The sequence below is a fragment of the Gorilla gorilla genome, chromosome 3 (genome assembly GCF_029281585.2).
Source record: "Gorilla gorilla gorilla isolate KB3781 chromosome 3, NHGRI_mGorGor1-v2.1_pri, whole genome shotgun sequence".
Classification (NCBI taxonomy): Eukaryota; Metazoa; Chordata; class Mammalia; order Primates; family Hominidae; genus Gorilla; species Gorilla gorilla.
Window position 1 is genome coordinate 162,968,810 of NC_073227.2, and position 26,511 is coordinate 162,995,320.

At 34.6% G+C, this 26,511-nt stretch overlaps 1 protein-coding gene across 8 annotated transcripts in view; it reads right to left on the reverse strand.

Moving 5' to 3' along the window:
- The window catches only part of INPP4B (inositol polyphosphate-4-phosphatase type II B), an 809,117-nt gene that overhangs the window by 153,118 nt on the left and 629,488 nt on the right, over positions 1-26,511 (reverse strand). For all 8 annotated transcript variants that reach the window (XR_008679096.2, XM_055384744.2, XM_019025935.4 and 5 more), the window contains one exon: positions 11,731-11,839. Coding sequence is in view for 7 of the 8 variants with exons in the window: in XM_055384744.2 (XP_055240719.1) it covers positions 11,731-11,839 (109 nt within the window). In the remaining variant the exon portion in view is untranslated. The remainder of the gene's footprint in view (positions 1-11,730; positions 11,840-26,511) is intronic.

The window sequence follows — 26,511 nt, forward strand, 5'->3', positions numbered from 1 at the left end:
TGCAAAAAGAGTTTATGAAAACATTTCTCTTATTTTACAACTAAAAAAAAGGAGGAAAGACAAAACAAACATTCAAAAATAAATATAACTGTATTTATCTGTGGCATTCTAACTTATTAACCTTTCCAACACATTCACTGATATGTCTAGATTGATGTCTTCTGCATACATGTCATACTTTCTTTCAGGCACATTGTTTACATTCAGCTCTACATACCTCATAATCCACCGAATAATTGAAATGGCTACATAATGTTCAACTTTAGTGATGCAGAATAGTTTGCTTATTCATTCATTCATTCATTCAAAATGCTTATAATATTTTACTATTATGAATGGTAATCTTTGAACATCTCCGAAAAATTTACTTCTTTTATTTTTATTGTGGCCATATTCCTAAAAAAGTGGTGTTCCTAAAGTGTATTTGGGAGGGCTGCAGATAGAAAACTGATAAGGCTGGAGCTTTAAAAATATTTTTACTGACTATTAGGCAGAACGATTTTAGGCAGATTAATATAGTAATTGACTCTGAGTGCAAATCACCACATCAATTCACATGTTTTTTAATAGCACAAATAATTTATTTTAAAAATTACATTCTCTTAAAGACCCATAAGGAATTGACTAGACCAACTACATTTTATTTCTCTGTGGTGGATAGCAAAATCCCTTCCTAAGCTAACATTGCACATTTATTAAGAGGATGTCATGTGTTGAACATCTTTTGACTGCTTGAGGGTAAATGAGTATGGAAGAAGAACTTGAGACTAAGGACAGAAGTCTAATTTTCTAGCTCTGGTTCTGTCATTAGCTGCATTGGTGACTTAATCGTTGGTCCTTGGTATTTTCATCAATAAAATAAGTAGGAGAATTCATGGTCTCTGGGATCCTCTCTAAGTTCTATGATTTAAAAGATTCTTGGCTGGGCATGGTGGCTCACGCCTATAATCCCAGCACTTTGGGAGGCTGAGGTGGGTGGATCACGAGGTCAGGAGATCGAGACCAACCTGGCTAACACGGTGAAACCCCATCTCTACAAAAAATACAAAAAATTAGCTGGGCGTGGTGGCGGGTGCCTGTAGTCCCAGCTACTTGAGAGGCTGAGGCAGGAGAATTGCTTGAACCCGGGAGGTGGAGCTTGCAGTGAGCAGAGATCACGCCGCTGCACTCCAGCCTGGTGACAGAGCGAGACTCTGTCTCAAAAAAAAAAAAAAAAAAAAAAAAAAAAAAAAAAGATTCTTAATGTGAAAAACAGCATGGACTCAACAAGATTATTTTCTTATTTCTCAAAATGTCTCTTTAATGGAGTATAAACAACTGACCTTATTAATTAAGCAATGGAAATGAATGGCTTATTTCCTGTATCCCCTTTCTCAGCTGTCTTGGCATTTACCCAGTTATAGAAACCAGAAACCTAAGAGTCCTTCAATCCTGCCCAGGCTCCCTCAAGCCCTCAGCCAACTGGATGTAAATTCTGTTAGATATTTCCTTAAAATCTTCAACTCCCCAGGTACCTGTTTTCCCTCATGCAACTATTATAATAGTCTAATTGTTTGCCATTCTTCTGTTTTCTCTACACTGTCACTCCAAATACTATGATCATGGCAATCTTCAGCTGAAAACCTACCAATTGCAGTATCCATAGCCTACAGGGTGAACTGCCAGGAGCTGACATAGCAAATAATTGTTTAAGATTTGGTCCTTGCTCCCTGCCCAGCCTAACGTCCTTTCATACTCTCCTACACTCTAGAAGCTGCTCTGTGTTGCTGGAGTTTATAAGCCAAGGTGCAGCGAATGGCACTATCATTCCCCAGATGTATGTGGGAGTCTTCCTTGATACCTCTGGGTTCTTACCTCCACTCCTAACACACATACAACCCCCAAGTTGCCCCTAAATACCTCTGTAATTTATCTTCTCTCCATCTGTGCTGACACTATAAGCCAATCCATCTTCCTTCTCTGATGGGGTTACCACAATAATCAATTATTAATGTAAGCCTCATCACAAGGAAGAGGACATTGAAATAATTCAGGCAAAGTCCCCTCTAATAAAGATTTTGCAATAACAGTATTTATATCATGTAACACAGCCAATTGTTTGATTTTTCCATGACATAAATTTCATATGTACATTTTTTTAAAGTTTGAGATGTTCTACACTTAGCTTTCAAAGCTCTGAAAAATATAGTGTATTTATTTGTAGATGACTGGCAATTTATTTATAGATGACTTTCTTTTCTGCTGTATGCTGCCTTTGCAATAATGACTATTAAATATCTAGAACAACAGACAGCTTTAAAAATATTCTGGAAATCACTTGGAGTTTAACAAGTTCAAAAGTTCCTCCTTGGATTCAGTGAATACTTCTGAGATAACATACTGTGTCATGGTTTAAAATGTTGTTTTAGTTTACAGCAAAGGAGAAACGTAACTTCTAATTTACAGAAAATAAATCCTCAAATCATATTATCTTTATATATTTAGTTTTAAAAATAAACAGAAAAAATGTATTTTTCTGTAATTTTCATATTAGACTTAACATTTTTACTTTTAAAACCTAATCTTGTTGATTTTTTTTTCTGATATATCTCTAGGTGTACACATGTAGCCACAGCTATAGTGAAGACAAGAAAATCCAAGAGTGGTTATGCATTTTGTCATTTTCAGACTGCCCTTCTTCACCAAATTTGATATCATTAAAAATTTGGGGACAGTTTAGCAAACACATTTTGTCATTTACAATTAAAGTCATTTCCTTTAAAATAAATATTTAATTTTTTAAAATTCTGAACAGTCACACTATATATAGTGCCTCTTGCCTAAATATCAGATCATTCTTTGCCTCACAAGCTTTTGGACAGGTTGTTGGAAGAAGTCACAACTTGGAAGTGTTAAAGTCACTACTGTATTACTGATATTGAATCAGGTTTTTAAGTTAGCCATTTTTATATAAATTGTCTCCCTTCTTCTTTCGGAAGACGTAAAAGTATATTTTCCCTAGCTAGTGAGGTGCAAGGAAACACTAATGTTATACCTGCCAAATAGTTGTTTTCAAAGCCTATAAGACATTTTCCACAAGTGTCTTTTTGTTTCTGTTTCTTTTTCCTAATTCCACAAAAAGTCTCTGTGTCTGCTACCTAATTCTATCACACTGATCTCTTCTTCAGGCACAGTCATTGGTTCTTCCCTTTATTCTTATGGCAGGCAACCCTTTGATGTTACTCATTCATTCCCCCATATATATATCCATTCATCAAACACTTTTCAAGTTAGGTCCTGGGGATACTGTGGTAAACTGGACAGACATATTTCATATTCTCAGAGCACATACAGTCTAGAGGGATTTTGTACACTGGAGACTTAAAGCAGACTTGGCTTAGACAAGGAGTCAGAAGAAGCTTCCAGGCAGAAATGATTTTAAGTTAAGATCTGTGGTGGTGAGAAAGTTCTCTTCTGGTTCACTATGGAGGGTAGAGGGGAGGGAAAGATGATGGTGTCATGGTGCGAGATGAAGCTGGAGAAGAAACCAGGGCCAGAACACATGTATATATTATTGCACCTTAGATTTTCTCCTGCAAGCAAGAGGCAGCTAAGAAATTTTTAAAATTATGAAACACAAGAATATTTGCCTTTAAGAAATATAATTCCAACCAAGATGAGGATAACTGATTGGATGAGAGCCAGTCTGGAAGGAAGGACGGTAATTAAGAGGTTTGGCAGTAGAATATTTAAAAGACAGTGGTTCTATGGGCTAGGATTATCTTAACCCATGTTTCATTATTAAAATGCATAACTTCCAGATATATAAGAAAGTAAATTAATTTTAAGTGAAAGCAAGGGAGAAAAAGTTGTCAACGATTTTCAGGTGCTACATTGAACAGTGGGGTGGATGGTCATACCTTTTTATTAAGGAAAATAACCCCCAAAAGAAGCAAGTTTGAGAGCCAAAGGGATGCAAAATGATTCAATATCTCAATCTTGAGGTATATGGAAGATACGAGTAAAGTGGAGCTACCTGCTAGATATATATTTATAAATATATATGTGTATGTGTGTATATATATCTCATCAGCCATACCTCTACTTCACATGTGAATAATATCCAAACTCAGTACTCAAGACTGAATGAGAAATTAGGCATATTATGCATATTAATACAACTTTTTGGTGGTATTACTTCTAAAATTTAACTACCTTTTAACTAAGAAATCTTAGTTTCTTAGTTAAGAAAGAAGTCCTCTTGGCCGGGTGCGGTGGCTCATGCCGGTAATCCCAGCACTTCGAGAGGCCGAAGCGGGTGGATCACGAGGTCAGGAGATCGAGACCATCCTGGCTAACACGGTGAAACCGTGTCTCTACTAAAAATACAAAAAATTAGCCGGGCGTGATGGCAGGTGCCTGTAGTCCCAGCTACTCGGGAGGCTGAGGCAGGAGAATGGTGTGAACCTGGGAGGCGGAGCTTGCAGTGAGACGAGATTGCACCACTGCACTACCTCCTGGGCGATGATAGAGCAAGACACCATCTCAAAACATAAAAAAAAAAAAAAAAAAAAAAAAAAGTCCTCTTAACTAAGTGTAGTTATACTAAATGTAGGAATTTATCTAGAAGAAACACCCAGAAATTTGCAAAGATATATGAATAAGGATATACATTGCAAGCGCAGGTGGTTCTAATAAAAAACTTAGAAACAATCTAAATGACCATCAATAGTGTATTGGTTAGATAATTATGTTAAATCCAATCAATAAAATCCTACTTAGTTTTCAGAAAGAATAAGATTTACATGCACTAAATTGAGAAACTGCCTAAACATTTTTTGTGGAAATATATCCTTTCTATATATTTACATAAATAATAGCTAATATCAGTTAAGACCTCATCATGTGCCAGGCACAGTTATAAATGCTTAGCATATATAAACTCATCAAATTTTGAGAACCACCCTCTGGGGTAACCACTATTATTTCCACTTTACAGATGAGGAAACTAAGGTACAGAAAGGTGTGGTAATCTGACTAATGTCACAAAGACAGTATGTGACAATCAGAATTCAAATCTACACTGGGAGCGGAGTCTATGAATTGTCTGACATGAAAGTTTCTGCCTGTTCCAGAATGGAGGACAGAAAAATTAAACAGAGTTACAGAAAAGTCAAGAACATTACATTCTCAACATTTGTGTTTGTGGGCTAAGAGAATCACTGCTAAAACTTAAATAATTTGACATTCCAAGACGAAATCTTGCTGCAAAATAGATTAAACTGCTCAGATTGGTTTATTTTAAAGAAGAGGACTAGAACAGGTAGGATTTCAACTATACAAGCCTCTTTATTCTTTGAATTTGTGGGCCATAAACAAATTTTGTTTTTGTATACAGCTACGATGAAAATAAAGAAGGAGGAAAAACTGCATTACAAATTCACTTACTACAAATTCACTCAGGATCATGTGAAATAGAGCAAAAATCCTTCCATTTACTTAGTACCACATTTAGTTCAAAGCTTTGCAGGCCTCATTATTTACTTCATACAGTATGTTCAAGCCTCAGCATGACTACTTAATTAAAAACACTTTATTCTCTCTCTATGAAGATTTGGTGTTATATACAAGGAGTTGTATATAGGGAAGTCCACATGGAGAAGAGAAACCTGGTGGGCAGTTTTGGCAGACCTAGCCCGTATTTGCCAAAATATGAACAAAGTTAAGAGCTGAGAGTAGCCAGCAAGGAACTAACTCACAGGAGGAAAAAAAAATGTACTCCCAAGGAATCAAATTATAATCAAAAGAAAAACTTTAATTACCATCTCCTTCAAAATGATATATTGTCAGCTACTGAACACAGTCCAAAAGAAAAAAAGGAACTGACAGGGGCTTTTATTTAAATTATTCTTATTTCTAGAGTGCCCATGTAATTTTACCATAATTTTTAAAAGAAAATTTTGTGACAGAAAATGTTCTTTCTGAAAAGAAAAAAATAAAGTATATTTTTATTGAAATATACTTTATTGAAATATTGAAAATGAATGGGAGATAAATTTTAGCTATAGCCTACGAGGCTGACATTTTTAAATTTGGGCATGACTTCCAAAGAAACACAAAGTTTAAAGTTGTTTTATAAATGAAGAGTATTATATTCATATTATGTGTATGTGTGTATGTCTGTGTGTGTATATCTATCTATATATAAATATATAGCATACCATATATATATACACACATACACACACACACAGACACACATTTTTTTTTTGAGACAGGGCCTCCCTCTGTCACCTAGAGGCTGGTGTGCACTGAGGTGATCTTGGCTCACTGCAACCTCCACCTTGCAGGCTCAAGTGATCCTTCCACTTTAGTCTCCCAAGTTTCTGGAACTAAAGGCACATACTACCAAGCCTGACTAATTTTTGCACTTTTTTTGTAGAGACAGGGTTTTGCGATGTTGCTCAGGCTGGTCTCAAACTCCTGAGCTCAAGCCAACCACTGGCCTCGGCCTCCCAAAGTCCTGGGATTACAGGCATAAGCCATCATGCCTGGCCTATATTATGTATATAACTTTAAAATTAGTCATTTTAAACAGTTTTGCCATTTCAAATTTTTAACAGAAAAAAATATAAGGATGTAGATTATATGTGGAAAAAAAGACTGGAAGAGAGCACCCAGTATGCTACCAGTAATTGCTGTTAAGGAGGAATATTACAAGTATGATTTTAATCTCTGTCTTTCGATTTTTCCATTTTACAATAAGCATATTTCTTTACAAAACTGGAAAATTATCAGTTAAATTATTTACTAAAATATATATCAATAAAGGATCAAAGTATTTCTACTTAAAATATATATGGCTTGGTCAGGCACATTGGCTCATGCCTGTAATCCCAGCACTTTGGGAGGCTGAGGCGGGTGGATTACGAGGTCAGCAGATCGAGACCATCCTGGCTAACACGGTGAAACCCTGTCTCTACCAAAAATACAAAAAATTAGCCAGGCGTGGTGGCGGACAACTGTAGTCCCAGCTACTCGGGAGGCTGAGGCAAGAGAATGGTGTGGACCCGGGAGGCAGAGCTTGCAGTGAGCGAAGATCGTACCACTGCACTCCAGCCTAGGCGACAGAGTGAGACTCCATCTCAAAAAAAAAAAGAAAAAAATATATATATAGCTTGACTTATGAGTTCATACAAAATAGTAAGCATAGTTAAGATCTTAGACTCTAAATTGCACTGTCAATGACTGACAAGTCAAAGGTCTAAGTGGAATCTAGGGATCATGCCAGAAATAGAAAAAAAAAAAAATCCAAGTAGGGAAAAAAAGAATTACCATCCCCAATCAAATAATATGATCACATTGCTTTCATTGAATGCTTTCAAATCACTCTCTCTCTTTCATAAAAAGAAATACAAATTTTTATTCTTAAGAATGGAAGTGAAGGTGATTAAAACAAATATTTTTGTAACTAGTGATTAGTCTGTTCATTTGTTACTGGAGAAGGCATAGAAATGTGAATTTATGTTTTGCATCTCCCAAATTAATTAGTGGTTAATAATTCTATCAGAAAAACACATTTCAAAGGTAACAGTATAAGGTTTTGCCTCTAGTTCTCCCATTCCTGGTTTATCGGATGTCTACTATGTTATAGGTTATGGACAGCTTATTTGCCTGATATGATTTTCCCCTTTTTATGCAAAAAGTCTCCTATTTATAATAGAGAATAAGAAAATATCTACCCTTATTCCTCCTTACAGTTGTAAGAAAACTTCTCAGTCCCACAGTTTTTGCCCTGTGACTGTGTAACCACTGATCTTATAGGTGACAAGGCTGCTTTAGCTCTGTGTTGTTGTTTGCTGTGGTCTGTGATTCTAGTGGGCAGCCAAGGTTGGTAACCCCTGCTGTCTATATTATTAATCTTATTGCATTATGATTATTTGTGAAACTTTTTCTCCCATTCTAGTTTTTAGCACTTTTAAGTCAGCAACTATATCTGATTTCTATGTGAATTCCAATGCCTGTTGTATTTGATCTATAGCATACTTATATATACAAGGTGCTCCATCTCTTATTCAAGGAAAGCACAATGTATTACAGAAATGGCGTACAAGAAAAAACCTAATACATTACCGTGGCCTAGTAAGGCTACAAGAGAAGCAAAAGTAAAATATTAGGGAGGAGAGCCAAATCAACTTGAAAAATCAGGAAAGCCTAATTATAAGGGTGAAATCTTCACATGGACCATGTGTAGAATTTTGAATAGGATTATGTAAATGGCTTTCACAGAAAGAAATGAAAAATAGTAGAAAATGAGGAGAACAGAATAAAAGGAAACAGAATGAGGAAAAAGGAAAAGGTATAAATACATGAAGCCCATTTAGGAAATAGTTTATATAGCGTTTTAGAAACAACAATAGAAGAAGTGGGTGATGAGGGTAGACACTGGTGGGCAAAATCATGGATGCTTTGAATGCCCAGTGGATAAGTATGGACTCCTCAAAGTTCCTAAGCACAAGAGTAAGGTACTCAGAAACTGTGCTTTAAAAGTTCAGTCTCCCTAATTATCTTGTAATTTTAATAAATATGGTTGTATGACCTGAATTGCTTTATATAAATACTATAAGCAGTGTTTGTATGCTAAACCCTTTTCATTATGTGGCCAATGTATTCATCACAAAAGAGATCACCAAGGGACATAAATTATATCTTTACTCAGATGACAGCATTTTATTGGCTTAGCTGAGAAAAAAATAAACGAAGGTGAAATAGTACAATGGCTGTGGTAGTTCCCAAAAAACCTGGTCTAAAAGACTTGGCTATCTGGGTTTTTTGTTTGTTTGTTTGTTTGTTTTTGTTTTTTTTTTTTTGGTGGGGGGCAATATCAAATGAAAGATGAGGCAAAGAAAAATTTCCTCACTTGTGATTTCATGTCCTGCAAAATGTCATTGTTTACTTTAACCTAAAGCCCAAATTACTCATTTCATATAGTCATTTTTACTTCTATACATTGCTGTTGACTGACATGCAATATTTGTTGCTGAAAAAGCCTGCAGAAAAAGTACTGGCATGGTGCGATAACTCTAATCATTAAGTCTCTGCTCAAGTCAGCTCTTAATTTAACGGGTAGGCTGATAGCCATGCTCACCAGTATATTGCCTCAGCAAGCTGTATTTGTCCCAAACCACTGCCCTATGGAGAATTCTTTTAAGATCCACAAAGTTCTTTTTTATTTCTTTTAAAATCTTTATTGTATTTTATCCATAAAGCAATGAAACACAAATGAAAAATTTAAAGCAATCAGTGTTTGCAAGCATTGAACACGTTTTTACTTTTATCTTAAAATTAACCCAAGATCTGTAAGAGTGTGTGTGTGTGTGTGTGTGTGTGTGTGTGTGTGTGTGTTGATATGTAACATCCCAGTGAAAAGTGAAGAAAAATGAAGGATTCAAATATTTATGCAAATATTTAAACCTTAAGAAATATTATTTAGAGTCTAACCACAGAACTCAACAGTTGTCTTTAACAGAAATATGTTTCATAAAATTAGAGGGTTAGGTTCCATATTTCACATACTGATGCTTTCTATGCTCAACAGGATTCTGACTACCCTGTGGGCAGTTTTGAGTCTTCTAATCGGGTTATACACTTTAAAATTTAATTGAGGAAAAAAAATAGATTAAGTCAACTCTCAAGGCTGAGACACACTTCCAGACAAGATGAAGTAAATGCAATCTATTTTACTTCCCCTGTTAATCACAATGAAACATGCTAGACAAAACATATATGTCACCTATCAAAAGACTCTAAAAGGTAGACTAAAGGAGGTATATTGGTTAGGGGCCTCAGGACTTAAGCAATGATATTACAGTGAGTTCCACGGGATTTTTCTTGCCTCCTATAATGTCCCAAACTGGGTGCCACAGAATTTCTCAATGCAGCAAAGCACCAACAAAAAACAGCACCCAGGAAAAGCCAAAGAACCTGGAACAGGGTGGCCCAGCCATACCAACCTGTTCTGGGGGTGAATACCACAAAAATGTCATGCTCCTCCCCCACTAGAAGAATGGTACAGTAGGGAATCAGTGAGAAACACCCTTTATCCCCACTCAGATTCCATGGGCAAAACCCTGTCTTCCACTCATACCCCAACTTCGGTAGGGATGGCATCCCTTCCCCCATGGGGCCTATGGTTTGAATTAACTTCCAACTCCCATAAAGTAAATAAGAGATGCCTCTCCCCTGCAGAGCCCGTGGTTGAAACTTTGGCTTCCACTCCCCATTGCAATAATATTTGTGAGAAGGGTGTGAATATTAATGGGTAACCTGAGGGAGTTTCTCTGTGGTGATGAAACAGTTCTATATGATGTTTATAATAGTGATGGTTATTCTAATCTACCCATGCAATATAATTTTATAAAACTATAAACCTTTCCCCACCAAAAAGCAAACAAAAATGAACAAAAAACTAGAAAAATCAGAATAAGAACTGTAACTGAGTTAATATTGTACCAAAGTCAATTCCTTAAAAGGAAAAAAGAAAAATATATATGTATTGGTAGTTTATATATTTGTATAATAGTAAGTCAATTATTCAATTCTAACCTCCTTTAAATGCTTTCTTCCTAAACATCTGGGCACCAAAAAACAAATTTCATATTTGATAAATGTGATAAAACTTTAAAAAATTTTCTGGTTTTGGCACTCAAACAGATTTTCTAATACTATTACTAAATCAACTGTGACTAAAGAATGACTATTTTCCCCTAACTTTCAAAATTTGGATTCTTCAACAGACACCAGGACCTACTTAAGGGTGGAGGGTGGAGGAGAGTGAGGATTGAAAAACTACCTATTAGATACTATGCTTATTACCTCGGTGGCAAAATAACCTGTACACCAAATCCCTGTAACATGCAATTCACCATTGTTAAAAAAAAAGAAAGAAAATAAATAAAAGAAAAAAACCTGCACACATACCCTTGGAATCTCAAAGTAAAAAAAAAAAAAAAAATGGGATTCTTAACTTAAGAAGAGTAACTATTTGAAAAGGAAAGTAGTTATTCTTCATACCTGGATAATGCACTTCATGTTTTACATGAGCGTGGTCATAGCCAGAGAATATTATAGGATAACCTCCACTGATGAGACATGGGGGAGAACAATAAACTACCGCTGCAAAAGCTTTATAAGGCAATATTTAAAAGCATGTAAAAACAAAAACTGGGGAAAGAGTATATCAAAATTGTAAATAATAGTGGTAATACTCATGCCTTTCCCTAAGAAACAGAACATAGAATTCTGTATTGTTGTGTCTTTTTCAAGTGGCACAATTAAATGTGCCTCAGGCCAGCATGGAAATTACTAGTAGGGTAAAAATCATAAATTAGGAGCCATATTCTCCATTCAGTATCTTTGGCTCCACAGTGAAGTCAGACTGTATTTCTAGCTAAATCTCTGAACACTCCTTTAAGCAAGCAATAGTTGACACTAGAATATCACCCCTTAGTCATATGACTTCTGGAAGATTTTCTGCCATCACAATGCCACTCACTAAGCAAGACACTTAGGCAATTTGTTTAATCTAATTTCTTCTCTGGTAGTTTTGAGATATTTAACAACTCTATGTTACTAAATAGGTTAAGATGTCAAGAACTATACATTGTGATGGACCAATCACCTTGTATATAGACTTCCCCAAAGGGGAGATGTTATTAATGGAATCTGTGCTTTCCTCCTGTCTTTACTTACTTTCTTCTTTCTGTTTCAAATCTATGGAGTAGCTTCCGAAGACCACCATTCTTAAATCCCTGAAAATGGGCAGCTGGGGCTCCCACAGTGATGACATCGTAGAGAGCATCTGGAATAGAAACAGACAAGGAGATGAACACTTTGCAAACATTTATCTCCATCATGCTGTTTGCATTGAAGCATACCTACTGTAGGAAGTATGAGAAATTATTCTGTTTAATTTTGCAGGAATAACTATGAACTCACATCTCAAGGGGGAAAGAGGAGCTAATAATCAATCTTTCTAAAAGCCACCTGTGCACCTAAACAAGCTATAATATTTTCCTGATTTATGGCTACATCTTAATTACATGCTACAGTGTAGAACAGTGTGTTCTCTCATTATTCTATATACTTACTGAGATAACATGTTAATTGCTCTTTTGTGTATTTTACTTTATTGAGTTTTGCATCATTTATTTTGCAATCATGTTGAAATTCAACAATAATGAACAATCTTTCAACCAAATTTTACATAGAAAAAAAACCCAAAATATTAAGCATTTTGACTCAAGGGCAGATCAGTACTAGTGCATTTTTTAAAATCTATACAGAGTACTTTCCTGATTGTGTATACTAAATTTTACACAACTTCAAATAGATGCTTTTGCAATTTCCTTAGGTGACATAGAAAGACTACATAAAATGTTTCTTATTCTGTTTTCTAGTAAGACAATTTGTTTTTATAACAAAAAATCCATACACTTAAATTGAAACTTAATCCTTTGATCTTGAAAACCATGAAGTTTGATACATATTAAGTTTATGGCTTCAAAACATGCCATCATTTTTACATTCGAATGCAAAGTATCCCCATAAGAAGGAAGACAGTGAATGCTCTCTTGTTAAACTATATTTTATTTGAGAAACCTAATTTCATAGTAGATCCTTTTCAAATTGATTTTGCTATTGACACTTTGGTTGTTTTTCAGATCTCATTTACTAGGAAAACATAAATTATTTTATTAGCTTCAGGTAAACACCGTAACTTCTTCAGAGTAGTTCAATCCAGATGCATCTAAAATTTTCTTTCAATAAACAAAGTCTTCAAGTGAAAGATGTCAGCAGCATTCAGAAAATGCAAGATCACAAGAAAGAATACAACACAAACCAACCCGTCAATAAGGCATACAATGAAAATCACTTAATAGTTCACTGTATCCTCTTTAAAAAGTCACTAATAAACTAGAAATCAGCTCTTATTAAGATAGCAGAATATTAGATCTGTAAGAAATTTAAATATTTTCTAGTCCAGGGGATTTTAACCTAGGGCTAAGACACTGGTTTCAGGGTGTCCAAGAATGTTTGTTAATTACATAATTACATCTGTTCTATGTCATGGAAAGGCATCACAGCTTTCTCAAAGGCTCACGAGATCACCCCAAAGTTACCAACATTATGTTCTAGTCTACTTTCATTTATCTGATAAGAATCCTGAGGATCATTACAAGCTAACTGCTTTGTCCATTTATCTGATAAGAAGGCTGAGGATCATTAGAAGTTAACTGCTTTGTCTAAAACCCCAAGGATTTTACACTCAGGGACTTCTGGCTTCTAACTCAGTGACAGAGAGTCAGTGTTCCCTGGTGGTTTAAGTTACTGATGGGAACCTGAGTCGCTGGCTTTGGATTCCTGATCTGCCACTTATTTAACTTCTCTATGTCTCAGTTTCCTTACCTATAAAATGTAGTTGAAAGTAGCTAAAAGTGGTAAGCATTTAGTAAATGTTATCTACGATTATTATTTTCTGTATAAGAAACAATCCCACCAATTAAAGAAAGGTGTCTATTTCCCCATAAAAATAAACTTTTGAGTCTGAAAAGAAAAATGATGCTGGGGCTCAGTCTTCTGAATGGAATGAGTTCCCATGTTAATTTAAATGCAAAAAGACAAATTATCATGACAATGCAACAAAATATGCGCATTTCTGCCAAAAACTGGGTGACCAGCAATACTAACAATATACAGAATGACTAAAAATATTATTCAGCCTTTAAAAAGATGGAAACTCTGCCATCTGCAACAAAATGAATGAGCCTGGAGAACAATATGCTAAGTGAAATAAGCCAGTTCCAGGACAAACACTCCACTTGCATGAGGTTTTTGAAACAGTCAACCTCATAAAAGCAGAGAATATAATGGTGGCTGTCAAGAAATGGAGAGGGGGAATGCAAAGTTGTTATTCAATAGGCATAAAGTTTTAGTTACGCAAAATAAGTTCCAGAGACATGCTATATAACATAGTGCCTATAGTTAATAACACTGTATTATTCACTTAAAAATGTATTGAGGGTATATCTCATGTTAAGTGTTCTTAAAACAGCATCAACAACCAAAAAAAGGCCACAAAAAAACCTTTTAGACTTGATGGATTCGTCTGTTACCTTAATTGTGGTGATAGTTTCATGGGGGTATGCCTACGTCCAAATTCATCAAATTGTAAAAATATATGCAGGTTTTTCTAGGTCAATTTTACTTCAGTAAAGCTATTTTATAAAAAATGTAGACATATATTCCACTAAGCCTAAACTAAACGTATTGTCACTTCAACTTCCCCCAAAACATTGCCTGTAGCCTCTCTAGAACTACCCAATAAGAAGGGAAGGAAAAGGGGGGGGGAAATCTGAATAGAGACAGAACTCTGAATTAATGAAAGTTTAAATAACTAACTTTTGCCAAATTTGCAAAAACATTTGACCACAAGCATATTTATAATTCCTTGTAGTGTCTTATAAGAGGACTATGCAAGTGGCAGGCCCTGACACTTCAGCTGTTTCAGCTTTACGGTGAATCTGTGTCTTCAATTCATCCATAATTTTAGCATCCTCCAAAGCTACTCTCTGGGAACAGAAACAGTCTCTATTCATCCACCTCACTGCTCATGAGAATTCTAGACATCTATGAAGAAACCGAGACATTTTGAAATAGAAGGTAAAGGAGAAGAAGCATGTTGTTTGAACAGTCTCCTCCTCTCATAAAAAAGAACCGATTGTTTATTGTTAAATCTAAATGAAGGAGTTTGTGTTTCTATAGAACCATCTATATTATAACTCCTAAAGTTATGAACAAGCTGTTCCGTAAGTTCTGACGTTTTCTTTTCATTCTATTTTCTATTTACGAACTCATCCCTTTTAGTGTTTTCACACCATATTTTTACCAAGGACTATGAAATCTCTTGACTAGTTCTGACCTCTTCCAAACAAAATAATCCAATTCCTAACTGCTTGATGGGCGCGTCTGAGTGTCAAAGCCTATTAAGCTTAACATATTCTAATGCTTGACCCTAACTGGATCTTCCTTCCTGATTCCCTGTGACAAATACAGACAACACATTCCTTTAAGCCTCCAAGAGTAGAGTCCTCAAGATCATGTTCGACTCCTCTCCTTCCCTCATCATTATATCTCACCAGTTCTAACAATTGTTACAAAAATTTAATTCTTTCTATTCATGATACTTATCTTTATCTTAGTGCTCACCTTCCCCATTTCCTGTCACGATGACTACTGCCTCTCAATGTTAGCCTCTCTGCATCCACAACGCAGTAGTTCACTTTTATATGAGTGGCCGGTCGGTTACTCTATCTGAAACACAGCCTTCAGTACTTAATTCCTCCTTATAAATGTTCATAGAAGAACATTAAAACATCTCAAGGCCTTATTTAGATCATTTATGACCTGGGTCCAATTCTTCCTTGGTCACATCATCCAGTGTATTATAAGCACCATGAAAGTGAAAATTATTGTAATCCCAGCACTTTGGGAGGCTGAGGAGGGCAGATCACTTGAGGCCAGGAGTTTGAGACCAGGCTGGTCAACATGATGAAACCCCGTCTCTACTAAAAATACAGAAAATTAGCCAGGGGTGGTGGCAGGCACCTGTAATCCCAGCTACTGGGGAGGCTGAGGCAGGAGAATCGCATGAACCTGGGAGGCAGAGGTTGCAGTGAGCCGAGATCGCGCCATTGCACTCCAGCCTGGGCAATAAGAGTGAAACTCCAAGTCAAAAAAAAAAGAAAGAAAGTGAAAATTATTGTAGTCATTCATTTTCAAGAGTATATCCTCAATGCTTGGCACACAGGAGGTACCCCTCATTTATAGCATGATTGCCTGTTGTCCAGTTACAACAGCAATTCCACATTTCTTGAAGTCTTTACATCTTCATGTTTGTGTTCTCTGACTTGGATATTTTTCCATCCTAACCTCCCTCCCATTTCTTTGCCACTGAAATTCCACTGCTCTTTTGCAATCAGACTCAATTACCACCTTCTCTGTGAAATATTTCTGAATATTCCAGTCAGAATAATAATTTTTATCTATACTTCTATTGCTTTGTCTTTACCTTGAAGATTTAATTCCTTATGATAGTTTCTATATTCAAATAAAATAATGAATATGGTCATAAAATTGTTACAATTGCTTTAAGACTCATATTCTTCACTGGATATATGTTAATTTGTGGATAAGAATTGTATTTAATAAATAACAACAATGTTAATAATAATGATGGCAACAAAATAGTAAGATCACAATAAAAGTTACTAAATGAATGAATAATTATAACGACAGCTGGCATTTACTCAGCGCATACCTGAATCGTTACTTTAGTAGGTACTCTATTTTCAGGATCTCATTTAATTTTCAAAATAATACTATAAGATAAATGTTATTTCCCCAACTTTATAGATAATAAAACAGATTCTCCATGAGATTAAATAATTTGTCTAGTCTTATGCTGGTAAGTTTTGGATCTGATATATTTTCCAAAGTCTGATTCACTAAACAAAAAAACTTATACTGTAAACAACCTTCAACGTCTTAGTCATGCTTAGATTTTCCATTAGCTGCAGCAACAATGAGCATATACTGGATGCTCAATAAAGCTGATTTGTGTTAACATTGTAGATGTTTATTTCTGAAATAGAGATTTTTTTGTGATCACATCAAAAAGAAGACTGAACATTCATTGTTAATTGTGGTCTCAGAGGGCAAACAAAAGCTTGCAATTTATAAAAATAAAAAATGATTAAACTGACCTGACCTATATTATCCTAATCTTTATTCATTCACTAAACAAACACCCACTGAACACACACTATTTTCAAGGGTCACCCTAATTTCCTGTGAATATTTAAAATTAAGGACAGAAAATTTCTGTATTAGAATTGATGTAATTCTTATTTATCAAACATACAGAGGTTTCAGTATGATTTACTACAGCAGCAACTAGGTAAACACTTAAATTATAAGCGAAATTAATTTTGATCTTAATTATCTTTCTCATCCTGGTATCGTTTCTATTTTTGTTATAGTTTTCATGTGTTCTTTTTTTTAAAAAAAGAATACTTTTTTCTTAAGCTTTTCTTTTCCAGATTTCTCCCATGCTTTTCCCCTATTTTTACTTAAAAAAAAATCCTTCCACAATCTTCTGTCATATCCACAATTCCCTTTTCTTTCCACTCTGTTCATTTTCTTGTTCTCATTTGTGGCTTCCTTCCCTGTGTTCCCTGCAGGATTCCTTTGCTTCAGAGGGTCAATGTCTTATTTATAATTCCTTGAATTACTCATAGTTTGTGAACTATGAATTTATGATTCATATTTGTAACAATATAATTCATGGAAAAATATTCCACATATTCTGTTAAGATGTCAGAATATAGAAAGTAAATGACACAATTAATTAAATGACTTTTCTTTAATCCTGTTCCAGTTCTCACACTCTCCTAAGGCTCTTCCCATTACCTAAACTGCCCTTCCCTCTTTCATTTTTCTGTTCTTTACCCTTGTAAATTTCGTACTTAGGCCTAATTGCTAAGTTAGTTCCTACATAGAGATCTTTGTGTAATGTATCCAGCTAGAAATACTTACTTCTTCCTCTTTCCTATCATAGTCCTAAATTCATATCTTTATCAGAGTATTAGTTTTCGTATCGCATAAAATAATTTTGATAGTTAATTTACTGTCTTCTCTAGGCTTCACACAATGTAAAATATGGCATTGTGCATTTAATGTCTTTTTCTCCAAACGGAAATCATTGTAATGTTGTAGGTGTTCAACAATGTTGATAAAAAAATAAATATATAAATATTTAGATGCTCAATTCAGTTTGTCTTGTTTGTCATTAGATCATACAGGGAATTAATATTCTTAACTGATGAATAAAATATTTATATACACTGTCAATAAAAACATTAGAATCTGGCTACACATTCACACACACACAAAGATGCACATGTACACACACATCTCAGCAATATGTGTGTATATATGTATATATATTCTGGATTATAGTTTATAAAAGATCAAAGAGCTTATAACTACATTGTTATCAATATTTCCATGGAATTTGAATTAACTTTTAATACGCTGTCTAAAACAGGAAGGAATATAGAATTCCTTTAAGGAGATGTATTCAGGTTGGTTTTTCCACTCACATATTTTTTCTCTTCTAGGATCCTGCCTTTCATTCAGCTGTCAGGTCTTCTCAAGCTCCTCCAATCTATAACAGTTCCTCAGTCTTTCATTGTCCCTCATAATCTTGACATTTTTGAAGAGTACTTATCAGTTACTTTGTAGAATGTTCCTCAGCTTGGGTTTCTCTTATGGTTTGTCATTAGACTTAGGTTCTGCAATATGGAGCAGAACACTACAGAGGTGATGCACCCTTCTCAGAGCATCATATCAGTGTATGTTTCGGTACTACTTTGAGGCTAACTTTGATGCACTGGAGTGCCTGCCACTACTGACAGTTAATTCTCCCCTAGAAAGTTAGTAAAAATCTGGGGGGACATACTTGGAGACTATGCAAATACCCTTTTTCTGCTTAAACTTTTTTACTCACTAATTTTTGCATTCATTGATGGATCTTGAGTTGTTACTAATATATCTGAATAGTAATTTTTTGTTTCATTTCTCTCACATTATTAATTAGAATTCTTCTGAAAGGCATGGTTGACTCTTCTCCTCCATTCATTTACTTATTCAGTCATCTATTTATATTAATATAGACCCATGGGAATTTTTCATTTCGTTAATGACTCAGTAATATCTTTTTGCTGTTCAGGTTGTGCCAGCTTTGTGTTTTGGGAGCGCCTTAAGGTTGGCTGTTGTGCCCTTTATGTATACCTATTCTATTAAAAAAATTTTTTTAGCATGTCATTACTTTCTAGAGCCACAAGATGCTCCAGAATCATCTCGTATTTTCCCTGACCCAGCCCTGCAATCAACCAACTTTCCAATAAACCTTGATCCTTTTCATTAGAGAATAGTGTTTAGAAATCAAGCACTGAGGACTAGTTATGCTCACTGCTACTATGGTGTCACTGCTTTCCCTTTCAGTAGCTAGGACTAGAAAATACATGTCCTATACCAATTATGTATACATACGTCCATATTTATTTCCTTATCTGCCTCTATTCTTTATTTTTCATTCTTTTTATTATCATTTTTATAATGTTATTGATCACTTATTATCACTTAAACAACACAAGAAAAGTAAGTTAAAAAATAAAGCAAGTTGGGGATAAGAAATTCTAAGACAGACATATTGATAAGCAACAAAACTATCAGGATTTGAAAAACAATAGGCACACTTATGTGTTCTCAAATGTGAAAGTACTAGAGAGCAAAAATAGGGTAAAAGTCCCCAAACATTCTTCAGTTTTGAACTTCATAGAATAAATTTCAAATTGACAAACTCTCACAGCTAGCAGAAGTGTAGCATCTTATCTAAATTCTAGAAAGGCATTTTCAACCTATCATATTCCATTAATATCAAGAGGTCTTCTCCACTAAGACACTAGATATGGTTTATGTCTAGATACTTATAAAGCAAACAAAGTCTCCCTGTCTTTGTATTTCCTCAATTGCATTCTGATTCTAACCACTCCTCAAAAAGCTTGAATCTTTGTGTGCATATTTTATAGAAGTTCAAAGAGTTTGGCTTTAAATAGCATTTTTACACTTCAGGTCTTCAAAAAACTGGTTTTAAGTTTTAAACTTTTAACTTTGATAGCCAAAGAGTGACTTTGAAGGAAACAATTGGAAAGTAGCTGCTGAATGTTATTTTCAGAACTGACATGAATTTAAGCCAAAGGAAACAGCTTTGTTCTCCAGCTATGGGTATGTTAGGTTTGTCACATGGTCTGAAATAACATTGTGTACAGTTGTGTAATGTTTAACTTTAATTGAGATATTTTCCCTCACATTTAAAACTGGTCACTCAAATTGTTAAAATACCAATACTTTCTAGGAAAATTGCAAATTTATTATCTTAGGTAATCTTCTTAATATTTTGCAATTGTCATTTGATAATTATCAGCTACCAATATCTCAATGTGAAACAGCATGGTTTATCTCCTTTGGCCCTTTCAGCCTTGAATTTCACTTGTAACTACTACAAAATAGTAGACCGATCTATGTATACCATGTGATTTATTTCCTGGTCTCTTCAGTTGATGAAGAATGGTAGTATACACTTAAAGTACCATGTTCATTCTTAGCTGGGGCAGTTGTATTCCTTTAAATTTAGAATTAACTGCAATTGATTGTTCTCCTCCAAAGAGAAAAAAGTACAAGAAAAAAAATAACCTATAAGAAAACAAAATTAAAATTCTAAGGTAACAATACCTATAAGAAAACAAAATTAAAATTCTAAAGTAACAATTTGGTCGGTAAAATCCGTTTTATCATTTTAAAAATATTTTTATTGTACCCTGCTCTTTATGATTTTTTGAACAGCTTTTACCATGACTATATCCTATTCTTTATGTATCTTTGTGATTTGAATAGCCCTTAGCTGTGTAATAAAAGTCTTCAGATTTTTGTTATCAAGAGACAATTAGAAAAATCTAAGTGGGAATTTTTTATAGAAAATTTAAGCAAAAAAAATACGTTTTTTTTTCTTTTAAATGTGTCTTCCTTTTTGACATTTTATAGTGTCTCAAAAATTGTCTTTGGCTTTGTGAAAATTGCATAGTATCCAAAGTAATAGATAAAAAGTAGTAGAGAAGTAGAATTTAAGTTGTTGAGTCTTGTCAAACTAAAGACACCAGATTGATTTGAGATTTAATAATAGGGCTGCCTTGTAGCCTTTTAAAAGCCATTTAATAATAGAAATGAGATAATAACTCTATTTTTCCCAGAAGATCTTTCCAAAATTCCTACAACTATAAAATAGTGCTAATGTCAAAAATGAAGACACGCTGACCTCATATCAAGGAACAATTTAAATATAATCCCTGATTTCAAAATGGCATGTAATATGCCTTTGACAGGAATTGCAAGGCTTTAGGGATTTTTAAGGGAAATCTGTGTCAAAATAGTCCAAGCAATTTGACATCGTTGTTAAATATATCTAACATAATTATGCTTCACTGATGAGGTGATACTCTCAAATTCTTGAGATACAGAAATCAGAGAGCTCCAGAAGCTCCTCTCTTCTGCTCCTTCCTTCTATGTAGAGATTATAAAATGAAAGGTCAAAGAGGTTAGCTGACTCCTCCACAGTTAACGCAGTAAATTTTGGCTACTGTTGGACCTGATTTCAACTACAGCTTTATGATATAAACTCATTTTTAAAAACATATATTAGTTAAGCTTCTTTTCATACCAATTTGCAGACTCCCACTTGAGATATCTGAAAAACAACAAACAAAAACAATGAGAGTGGGCGGGGCGTGCTTGACAGGTGTGTTTCACTCATGCAAACTAAGGGCAAGCCCATTCATTCCCTGTGGGCTCAAATCAGGAACTGAAAAGCCATGAGAGACTATCTCTGCCTTTCCTCTCTTTTTGTGGTCTCCTTTATTACTGTATGTCTGATTTTTCTTCCCCATGGAAAAGATGAGCACTTTTTGGTTCCCTAGAACACAATTAGAGTTAAATTCACAAGGAGAGATTGTCTCTGAATCCCCAAAGAGAATCCACGAGTGAAACTCCATTGATTCAGCTTGGGTGAAGTGATCACCCCAGACCCTCTTTGTATTTTTTTGCACATGCTATGTCAGGCACTGTGATCACTCAAGCAGCTATATCTAAAGGGACCAGGCTCACAAAGTAAAACCATAGCCATATATTTACAAAACACTCATGCTTAGAGTTAGCTATACATTAATAATGCAGAGTTATATAAAGAAGGCTTTTAGTACTATAGATTACAACAGATCCATAAACTATGTCTGCTGTGAAACAAAATAGTTGCTTTAGTTTGAATTCATTAAATTTTATGGCAAAATATAATACTTTTCTATTGTATATCTATAGCATATAAAATAAAACAGAATATTACATTACAAGAATTTATATTCCATAATATTCACAATTGATGTGCTGTGAAAATAAAATTTATTAAAGTATATTAGTATAAAAACTTTTGTTTTTAATTTTGGGGTTTATGTTTCATTCTTGTCACTGCTGGCTAAGATCTATTGTGGTGAGTATTCTACTTGTTGCATTTAGTTTAAGTAATGAATAAGGATGAAAAACTTAACTTCATGAGTTTCAGGGCACCCTAAGTTAACTGCAGGTTATTCCATTTGTCAGTATGAGACATGACAACATTAGTTCTGCTCAGTTACTTATTTCAAGAGCTACATATTAGCCTTGTATCTGGTGACTCTGCCAGCTATTGTTTGCAAAGCTTCCTCTCCAAATATAGCAGGCTTATTAATCAAATGTGAATAGACACAATTTACTAATGGTAAAGATGAAAAAAACATTAGACCACATCCAAATAACTTGCCAGTAAAATGCCAAGGCTTAGCCCATCTTACTTGCATTATTACCTTGCAATAATAATTCAGCTAAACATTCAAATCAGTAGCCATAAAACTTAAATAAATTTAACTGCAATCCAAAATCTGTTAAATACATGTTATAAAAGAAAGTAGAAAAATTTGATTCACTACCACCTATGACAACTTTTAACGTTTTCATTTTGCAAATAATAAAATGACACTCAGAGAGGTCAAATAACATGGTTAAAGTCAAAGTAGTAAGTGGTAAGGACCCAAAATTTCAATGGAGTTTTCAACCTGTATTATAACATGTAGTTGGTGACCTAGTCTATATAGCAGCTACTTAATCTGAACTCCAGTTTCAAATAATAACTTTTAATATTACATCTTTTTAAAACATAAGCTTGATAATTTAGCATGCTGTTATATATGCAATACAATTCAGTACTTTTCCCATTAATGTGGCTCTTAGGATATCTGGCCTTTTCCCATATTTTCTTCTTAGCTATTCAAAGACCAGAACCAGTCTTTCTGCTAACTGCTTTGTCAAAAATCTTCTAGTTTCTGGGTTGTACCCTAATCTGTAACATTAATTTTTTTTTTCTGTATTGCTTGATATTTGTCATTACAAGTAAGAATTTCCTTTCTAAATCCTGTTGTGGGTTTACTTGTACCTCGCAAGAAAGATACCTCAGAATGTGACTTTATTTGGAAATAAGTTCTTTACAGATACAATCCACTTGAAATAAAGCCATTAGGATGGATCTTAATCCTATATAACTGTTGTCCTTAAAGGGGATATTTGGATACAGAAACAGACATACATAGAGGGCAGAAGAACACCATGAGCAAGATAGAGGACAGGTGTGTTACATTAGCAGGTCAATGATTGCCAGCAAACCAGCAGATACCAGGAAGGGACGAGGAAGGATTACTCCATAGGTTTAAGGGGAAGCATGGCCCTGATGACATTTTGATTTCAGACTTCCAGCCCCCAGAATTGTGAAAAAAATAAGTTTGGCTATTTTAGCAACCCAGTTTGTGGTGCTTTGTTATAGCAGCCCTAGAAAACCAATACATATCCCAAACCAAACAAGTTAGAAAATGTGTGCACGCATAAACACACACACACACACACACACACACATACCCCTTTTGTTGCTTTTCTAAATTTCTTTCTTTTAGTTGGCAGATTGTTTCTTTCAAACCAGAGAATCAGAAACTAAACATATTGTCCTCATCCTGTTTTACTCTATTTTTCAGTGATACCTTGGAAAACAGCATAGTACATGGTTCTTTCATTTTCAAGAAAAAAATATGAAATAAAATGCCACTTTGATCATAGTTTCTCTTTGTTTGGTGGAAGTATTTTAAGGTTAATCAACAAACATTTGAATACATAATTAAATACGAATTCATATGTATGTGGCCCCAAACAAATCTATCTGGTTTGATGACACTGTCATCTACCCATGGCTGTAAAGCAAATTATCCTTTTCCCTCCTTGCCTTATTCCATCAGTCAGTAAGTATTTGCATGTGATGATTTCTTCAAAATACGTCTTTAAGTCATCTTTAATCTAAACCTGGCTATTTCCTTAGTTCAAGACTTCGTTGATTTTTAATAGGCTCTTACTTGATCAATTTTCTCCAATTTCATCAGCTCTGATAAAACAGATCCATCTTGTTCCAGTGATGGAAAATGCCACATGTATCATAAAGCTACCATTATTTTATCATTCTATGTGTTTTACATACCCTAACTCAATCAGAAATGAGAATGAAATTGCTTAGAAAGATTAAATAGCAGACTCAGCTCATGTAAAAAGTGGTAGTGCTACAATTCAAGCCCAGGGCTGTTACACTCTAAAATAATATAAACATTTTACTGCATCATAAAAGCCTTTTCATTTTGCCTATTAGAATAACATTATGTTGATTGTCAGATAGTTCTTAAGTATTTCAGCTTCTTTAATACTTGTAACACTTTGTTTTTGGTTATTTTAAAAATCATTACCTACTGTTCTATTCAAGCTATTGACAGACACTCAGTAATCAAGGAAGAACTACTGTCTTACTCCATTTTGTGCTGCTATAACATAATATTATGGATTGAGTAACTTATAAAAATATATAAATTATTCTCTAACAGTTCCGGAGGCTAGGAAGTCTAAGATCAAGGCGCTGGTATCTGATAATGGCCTTCTGCTGTGCTTTTACATGGTAGAAGGTGGGAAAGCAAGAGAGAACAAATTTTATGAATTTACAAGGCAAAAGAGCTAAAGAGGGTAAACTTTCTCCTGAAAGCTCTTTTTATCATGGCATTAATTCACTCACAAGTGTAGAGCTCTCTTGATCCAAATGCTTCCCCTTAGGTCTCACTTCCCAACATTGTTGCACTGGGGATTAAGTTTCTAACACATGAATGTTGGGAGACACATTCAGGCCACAGCAGCTTCTAAATGCCTTGGGCCCATCCATCTCTCTCTCTCTTTTTTTTTTGTTTTAAGTTCTTTCACTTGACATAATTTGTGGTGAATAAGACCTAAATTAAAATTTAATATACTTGATCACCAAATATAATAACATAATACATCAGAATAAGTATAATCACACTTAAACTTGCAAATCAGCTGGTGGTATATATATATGATTGGTATGCAAACGCTAGAAAACAATAAAGTTTAATTTTTCAGATTATGAAATTTCAGACAATTCTAAAGCAGAACTGAGATCTCACTTTCACATTTTAACCACATTATTGAGGTATGATTGACATATAAAAAGCTATATATATGTATACAACTTGATGACGTTGGACATAAATATATACTCTTTAAACCATTACCACGACTTATGCCATAAGCCTATCCATCATCTCCAAAAGTTTCATCTTACTCTCTTTAATATTACTATTATTATTAACGTGTATGTGTATAAGAACACTTAACAAAAGATCTACCCCCTCAGCAATTTTTTAAGTACACAATATAGTACTGTGAACTATAGACACTACACTGTACAGTAGCTCTCTAGGACTTATTCATTTTGCATAACTGCGACTGTGTACCTTTGACTAATACCTCCTTTTTTCAACCTCCCGAAGCCCCTGGAAACCACCATTATACTACCTGCTTCTATGAGTTTGACTATTTTAGATTCCTCATATAAGTAATATTATGTAGTATTTGTCCCTCTGTATCCTGGCTTATTTCAGTTAGCATAATATCCTCCAGGTTCATCCATGTTGTCTCAAATGGCAGGATTTTCTTCTTTATAAGGCTGAATAATAATCCAATCTTTGTACATATCACAATTTATCTTTTCACCCATTGATGGACATTTCTCTGTCTTGGCTACTGTGAACAATGCTGCAATGAATGTGGGAGTGCAAACATCTCTTTGAGATCCTGATTTCAATTATTTTGGATAAACACCCAGATGTGTGAATGTTGGACCCTAAGGTAGCTTTACTTTTAGTTTTTTTAGGAACCTCCATATTTGTTTTTACCATAGTGGCTACACCAGTTTACATTCTCACTAACGGTGTACAGTTGCTCTTGTGTTTTAACCTTTCTAAACCTGTAACTACTATGTTGTGACAAGGGCTACAAAACAGAGTGTCAGAATGAGAATTTAGATGTCTCTATAAGTATGTTTGTATGCATTTTCATGTACTTACCCTAAAGAATTTGATAACTTCAGGCCCCCTAAAAGATGGGTATTAGTAGGATGACCACAGCATTAGTCGTTTACACAGGGAGACTTTTAAGAAGGAAAGGAAGCAAGGGTATCATTAATGGGCACAGGCATATGGAGGACAGGGACATAATCTAGGACTTTTGCCAGCAAACCAGGGCATATAGTCATCCTAAATTTGCATAATTGCTATAGCAATAAGTTCATGAAAAAGCGAGATGAAAAGACATTGGAAAACACATTTTTGATAAGTGGCAAGAGATTATGTAGAATGGTAATAAATATGACACCATATTGGTCACTCTGGACCA